At 40.4% G+C, this 7122-nt stretch overlaps 1 protein-coding gene across 1 annotated transcript; it reads right to left on the minus strand.

The window, feature by feature from the left end:
• Positions 1 to 3339: 3339 nt before the first annotated feature.
• Positions 3340 to 7122, minus strand: LOC119789555 (protein L-Myc-1b-like). The gene is made up of 3 exons (XM_038294482.1): positions 6829 to 7122; positions 5959 to 6460; positions 3340 to 4624 (listed from the first exon to the last, which is right to left on the minus strand). The coding sequence occupies exons 2-3, from the start codon at positions 6422 to 6424 to the stop codon at positions 4062 to 4064; spliced, it is 1029 nt and encodes a 342-aa protein (XP_038150410.1). The 5' UTR covers positions 6425 to 6460; positions 6829 to 7122; the 3' UTR covers positions 3340 to 4061.

Consider the following 7122-nt stretch of genomic DNA (forward strand, 5'->3'; position numbering starts at 1 on the left):
TTTATTTTTATTTATTTGTGTTTGCTTCAGTTTAACCAAACCATTTATTTGCTTCTGTCCTACTAATAGATATCTGGATTACACTTATGGTAAACTAACAACACTACAGAGGAAGTGCTTCTTCCTTCTCATCTATTCATAACATAACAAGAAGACACTCTCCCCAATCCATTGACTCAATCCAGGCATCTGGAGTTTGTTTGGGAAATAACCTGTTATGGGTCAGCTGTATCCTGTTGGTCCGCTAAAACAGTCTTGGCTAACACACAGCTTTTTATTGACTGTTGTGACAAGCAGAGCTAATCATGTACATCTCCAAAAACAAATGTTAGTGATAAAGTTTTTTTTTTCATGTCATACAGTAAAGTTTTTGTTTAGTCTGTGTATTTGAATCTGTCCTGCACATACTGCACGCCTGTACTGGATTCAAATAGGTCTTTACACCAGGGACACTCCTTTACAGATACCAATTGTATTTATGTCAGGGTGACCTACTTCCTGAGCACATCAGGTGGCCAGCATGCAGCAGCCACTGCAGAGAGGAAGATCCACAATACTACATACAGTCTCCCCTCAAGGACAAGTTTGAAGGACAATGTCTCAGCCTCCTCAGGAGCAGCAGCTGCTGCACAAAACAAATAGGCCTTTAGAGGATAGACATATATCAGGCTATTTAGGGTAATTATGACCATGTGTGTCCTTGATGACAGAGGGCTGTGTCATAGTGGTGCTTCAAAACCCTTTGACTTTGTGTTACTATATTACAGACCTGCATTTGACACAGATGATTTTCTGGTACTGTTGTCTCTTTGTGTTAAGGGGTAATCAAAAGACCACATGGATTTCCTCTGGGTTCAATTTCCTGGATCACTTTTATTCATTATATTTAGAATCTTGCTAAATCACATCAGTGCATCTGGAGAGTGTTAGTGGGTCAGAGCGGGGAGCTTGTGTTCTGCAGGGCTGCAAGTACACGGTTCGATCCCCACAGCCTCCATTCTGAGCAAAACCACACTGCTCCCCAGGCGCCACACAATGGCAGCCCACTGCCCCCCAAGGGGATGGGTTAAATGCAGAGGTACATTGTAAGATCAATTATTACTATTTATATGTTATTAACACAAAAATTCATATTTATTTTGCTACATAACCAAAGTCAACAAAGAGCAAAAGATTAAATCCTATCCATTCAATGATTTCCAGTAAAATATTTTGTCCAAACTCTAGCCTTACGGCAGCAGTAATGAGGGTTTTAAATAAGATATAAGAAATCTTAAAAGCAAAACACCCGAACATGTGCTTGTGCTTGGTTAATATTCTTTTTTTTCATGAAGTTCCTGTATATTCATGTTATGCGTTGAATTGCCAGATTTATTTCATTCATTTTTGTACATTAAGATTGTTACATACTCCACGAGAAGTGAGAAGTTCTTTTTCCCTCTTTCTGTAGGAATAAATTGCAGCAGTTTTGTTCTTGCAGCTCCATCTTTGGCGTTCTTGTTGCTTGTTCACAACGCAATACCTCGGCCAAGTTTGTTTTCTTAAAGCTTGTCAGAAAACAATTGTGTGATTCATAAATATATGGATAGGAATGTTAAGGGAAAACTAAGATGACTTTCTACTCTTTTTTATGTGTTAGAAATCCCCAGGTAAGGAGTCAATATAGCTTGAAAATCAGAGATAAAATGTAAAAATTTGTATATCTTCTAAGTAATATAAAACATTTATGAATCCAAAAAAGTTCTCTTTTTCTATTATGCCACTGTTGTATTTTGTTTTGTGATTGTAAAGATTGTAAAGAAAGCCATTTGATGACATTTTGGCAGCTGAGCTTTTCACAAGGTACGAAAAAACAAAAAACTGTCTGTCTTGCTCTTGCATCCTCGAGAACAAGAACTCATTTCTAATTTCTTGCAGAATATGGTACAAGCTTTATTGTCAGAAAGGCCTTGCCATATTAGTTCATTCCTATAGGTTTGGTTTCTTTCTTATTGCTTTTTTTAATTCATTGTCTGTTCCATTTTATTCCTTGTAGTCAGTATCAACCTCAGTTCAGCTCCCTCTCTGTCAATTAGTCCCATTGTTCTTCTTCTTCTTTGTTTCCATTTAACCTCAGTTGCTTAACATTATCTCCTAGTTAATTCACCATTACATTCAATATAATTTTTCACCCTTTCCTTAGTGTATTAGCTCACTGCTTTTTATTGTTCCTTGTTAGATTCTTCTATTTCTCTACCTGTTTCTCATTCCATGTTCTTTCTTCTGTTCTCCTTGTGCATTTCTTTCATTTTAATCTTAAGTCATTTGGTGCTATGATCAGAATCAACTGATAAGACCAAAAAGTTGGGTGAGATTTTCTCATTATTATTATTCACAGATTCAGATTTTACAGACCAGGACTACTCTGTACCATTTAGCAATCATAAACAAGACAAATATTCCCAAGAAGGGAATTCTATTGTTCAAGCTGCAGCTCACTACAACAGGTCAAAATGTCAACAGATGTACCGGTAGTTGTTTTGGACTCAGACTTACTTTATTTATTACCTGCTATAATTTTAACAACCACGGAAATACTCTTAGGTCAGTCAGCCACTTCTATCTAAATATATTTTCTATACAAGCTTCCTGTCCTAAAACAGAGGAAATGCTATTTTTTTTTAATAGCTACCTTTATTTTGACAATACCTGTACTCGTATTTAAAAACAGTATTATCAGCTCTTTTCAAGTCCTGCTCCCACAAATAGATCCTGGAAAAATTGATCCTCTCACAGTGTTTTTTAAAACTGCACTTGTTCCCATCTATATATTAATGTGATGGCACAGCTTTTTGTTATAGCCGTATTACTCTCTATGGTCCTGAATCTGAAGAGATTTATTGGTCAGGTACAGACCATCTAAAGCTCTAAGGTGATCAAAGACTTTTTGACTCAGCGTTACCAGGATCAGAACTAATCAGACATCATAAGTCCCCAAATTAGTGTTGCTTTACTTTTTCGTGATGGGGAAATATGCATTGTTCTGTTTTAATTTTCTTTGAAGAACATTGAATAACCTTGTGAAGGAATGGCACTATACGAATAAAATACATTTATTCTTCCTTTAGAAAAGAGGTAGTAGCAGATCGGCATGTGGCGGATGTTATTTGGGGGAATGAGTAATTTGCTACTTCTGCATTAAATATTGAAAATATGCCTTCACTTTGGTGCTAGTTCAGGTTGAGTGATGCTCCTGTGGAAACCAATAAAGGCTCAAATGTGTGCAAATCGAGTCTCACGGCAAGACCAAAATAAGGCAAGATAGTGCGTGTTTGTTTGTAACAAAACCAAAAAGACATGTTTTTTTTATGCAAATATGGTATAAAAATTTAATGATGCTTTGAGGTTATCATGCTTTTAAAAAAAACAACAATCAAAGAAGCATGGAAATCACAAAGTGGCGTGTGAATATAAAGTACAGCGGTGCTACTTTTTCCTTTTTTATCATTTTGACTAAGTTTTTTAACAAAAAATAGAAGTCTGGTGGCACAGAGGAACAAATTTATAAGACAAACCCTGGCATTGTCTCCTTTACCTCAAGAAATAGGCTATTATTTACAGAATGAATTGTACACCCAGTCATTATTCACACTTGCAAACAGAAAAATGTTCACACATATAATCAAACTTCTATGTTGAAATGAAAACACAAGCAAGATTTTTTACTTATTCAGACTGCTTTAAATGTTTGTAAAATATAAACTATTTTTCATCACAGCATACCTAGAAATATCTTTGCTTTAGCAATAAAACAATTATGACCCATTGTTTAGAACTGTGCAAAGGAAAACCAAATAGCATATTGTAGCAAACTGCTCCTCCCTGTAGCAGGTTCACAGGGCATGGCAGTGGATTTAACAGGAAGCCCACAGCCATATGATTCCATTCAGAAAATAATTCACAGCTATTTACATTGACAAGTTGCGCTTTTACAAGAATAGCTTTTTTGAAAGTGACAAGTAATTGTTTTTTTTCTGAGGGAAAGAGTTATCTGCGGTTAAAGAGGCAGTTATTATTGAGTCTCAGGAGCGCTTGAGTTCAGATAATCTACGGAGAAGGTTCTGCCGCCTTGATTTAAGGCGCTTCTTCTCCTGCAGATGCCGCCTCTCGCTCAGGTGCAGCTCCTCCAGGTAATCTGTCGCCTGAGTCAGGATGGCCACCTTGGGGGCCTTGGCCGACTCTAGACCAGGAATCTGATCCCGCAGGGCGGTGAAGCGTGATCTCAGGTCGTTCCTCCTCTTCCTCTCCAGGAAGTTGTGGTTTCGCCTGCGATCGGAGTCCTCTGAATCCGAGTTCAGGGGAGTATCTGAGGGGGAGGGAGGCAGCTGGTGGGATGCAATGCAGGCACGCTTGCTAAGAGGTTCCTCTTCATAGTCATCGTCATCCTCTTCCTCCTCCTCCTCTTCTGGGTCACTGTCTGGTGACCGGGCTGCATAGTTGTGCTGCTGCCGGTGGACAGACACATGGAAGCGTTTGGGGCAGGGGTCTGCACGGACCCTGATGGTCACTGGTTTCCTCCCACTCAGCAGCCGCACTCGGCTCTGCTTGCTCTCCACGGTGACAACGTCAATTTCTTCCTCATCGTCTGTCAAAGAAGGAAATAAGTCATTAATTCCCACAGAGGAAAGGCTCTTCTAAACCTGCAGCGTCATTCAAAGACAACAGATTTCTACAAAGTGGGTTAAAGTGTAACTAAAACAGCAACAAGGAAGTAGCAGTAATGAGGGTTCAATCTGTGGCTATTCAATAATCTAAATGAGAGGATACAAAGGGAGAGGGCATATATTAAGCTGGTAAATGTTTAACTCCCCCCTATGAGTTGTTTAGGAGGTAAAACTGGAGGGCATCCCATCCCACCACCCTCTTTCCCAAACCTCAAATATTTTCAAGCAAAATCAGCATAGCAATGCAGTGTTGACTATATCTAGCCTGTAGCTGGCAATGCAATAACGACTCAACCCTGTGTTTCAGCTAATTCTAGAGTAGAAGTATGTTCATGGTAAAACCATATGTTTATTATTATCCACTGAGTAATATCTACAGACAGGAGCTATAGATTTTAACTGATTATTTTAGCTAAATTTGCATGAATTCCTGTAAGTGCATGGTCAGGTAATGACTTTCTGTGTGCACTACCTAACGACAAGTAATACATTATTTGAATCAAATTATTTCCTGTCTTGAATCAATAAATTCCCATCCACTTAACCAGAACAGAATATAGATGGCACAAAATTCAAAAACGCATCTACAAAGTGACCACGATCTAATATGTTTTTGATCATTATGCTTTTATACTATTTCTCACTGTCATATTATTTCACACTGTTGTTTAAAATAAGTGACACACTTTTGTGGAACCGCCCTAAAATGATACCAGGAGCACATGGTGTTAAAAAAAGGAAAGATAACTATATATCATGGACACTGGTTGTTATGTGGGTAGAAAAAGAGATTCAATTGATTTATTGCAAAATATAAAAAAATAAAAAAATATTGTAAAAGTCAAGTAATTATTCTCAGGGAGCTATCATTTATTATCATAACCAGATTTTAGGGCCAAACACTGTTTATTTAGTAAAATCGGGGGTTTTGATTGTGGTGAATCATCCAGTAATTAATAGTTGTCCCATTAAAAAGTTTCCGGGGGCGCACCTCCTGTTGCGTAAATCATAAAACTTATTGCAGCTCAAGATAAAGATATGAGGTCTGTTAGCTTTAAAGTGATAGGGGCGCGGTTTTTCAAAAGGAAGCATGAGCAGTTCAGTGCAAACAGGGAAGGGAAGGGAGGGAGGGGGTCTGAAAGGTTGGACTGGATAACCCCTTTTCCTGCGTGTCGTCCTGCTTTTTCCAAATAACCCATTGTTAGTTGGCAAAGCTATCACCCAGAGGCGCAGAGCAGGGTGGGGCAGTCCTTACCAGAGGAATCTGAGCGAGACTCTGAGCCAGACGACGCCGGCTTCCTGCAGCTGCTGGTGGGGAAGGTGAGAACGGCGGCGGGGTCCACGCATTCCGTGGGCGCGGAGAGGAGACCGCCCGCAGAGGCGCACTGCGCCCTGGTGGTCCGGGTCTGCTGGGTGGCCGGGGTCTGTGCCGACACTTTGCTGAAACTACTCCACATGCAGTCCTGGATGATGTGGGCACTAAGCTCCGTGGGGTCGGGCGTGTCCTCGTCCTGCCCCAGCACCTTAGACAGCCAGCTGAGTTTGTCCCCAGGAGAGAGGTGCAGGGGCGAGTCGCTCTGAGTCCGGTGGGGGGACATGGGAGGGGTGGGCAACAGCTCGAACTTTTTCCAGATATCCTCACTGGGTGCAGTGGACTTATAAAAATCCTCCTCCATGTCGAAATCGTGGAAAAAATAAGACTGGAAACAATCCAATTCCATGGTGAAGTTGATAAAATCCACAAAAGGAGAACGATCCTGTGAATCCAGATGGAAACAGATTATTTTACCACAAGTTTTACGCATTAACGGATCAAATATCCATCTAATGGGATATTATTCTGGGAACAGCTGACATCTAACAAATGGGACATTAATAATTGATTCCATCTTGCAGATGCCCTCTTTGCAGAGATCTGAATGATTATGATCCCTCCTCACATTAGCTTTTATTAGAAAACAATTCACTTAGAGAACAAAGAGCAGGGCATGGGGTAAAAAGTATTTCCTGGATGATAGTTGAATCGTTGCTCAGTAGAGCTCTGAAGAGGAGGTTGCTTTAAAACACATCAAAGGATCTCCATTTCCTCAGCAGAAAGTCAACATGCTGAGAATAAAGTACTCACCGGATCTCTGCGGGCTCCAAACGCGCAGCTCAGCACATTAAAACCCGCCCGATTCAGCGCATGAAACCTCAACAAGCTGACACCATCGATTTAAAGCAGAGAGGGGGAAAAAACGTTGTCTGCAAATCCGTTTGGAAATACGACTTTAAAATAAAGAAACAACGTCACCGGGGCCCACACAGCATGCGTTGGACCCGCCCGCCTCACAATAGAGAGAGCCACAGTGCGTTTTTCGCGCCAGTGAGGTATCCTGTTATAAGGCGATAATAGCGCAGGGAGGAGCCGCTAGTCTGC

This window comes from Cyprinodon tularosa, unplaced genomic scaffold, assembly GCF_016077235.1.
Source record: "Cyprinodon tularosa strain WSP-4 unplaced genomic scaffold, ASM1607723v1 ctg340, whole genome shotgun sequence".
NCBI classification, from domain to species: Eukaryota; Metazoa; Chordata; class Actinopteri; order Cyprinodontiformes; family Cyprinodontidae; genus Cyprinodon; species Cyprinodon tularosa.

What these genes read in the sequence shown, in the direction of transcription:
- LOC119789555 (XM_038294482.1), bottom strand. Translation starts at nt 6,424, where the DNA reads ATGGAATTGGATTGTTTCCAGTCTTATTTTTTCCACGATTTCGACATG. An exon ending in GTCTCGCTCAGATTCCTCTG is followed by an intron (nt 4,625 to 5,958) that starts GTAAGGACTGCC and finishes CTTCTTTGACAG; the next exon opens with ACGATGAGGAAGAAATTGAC.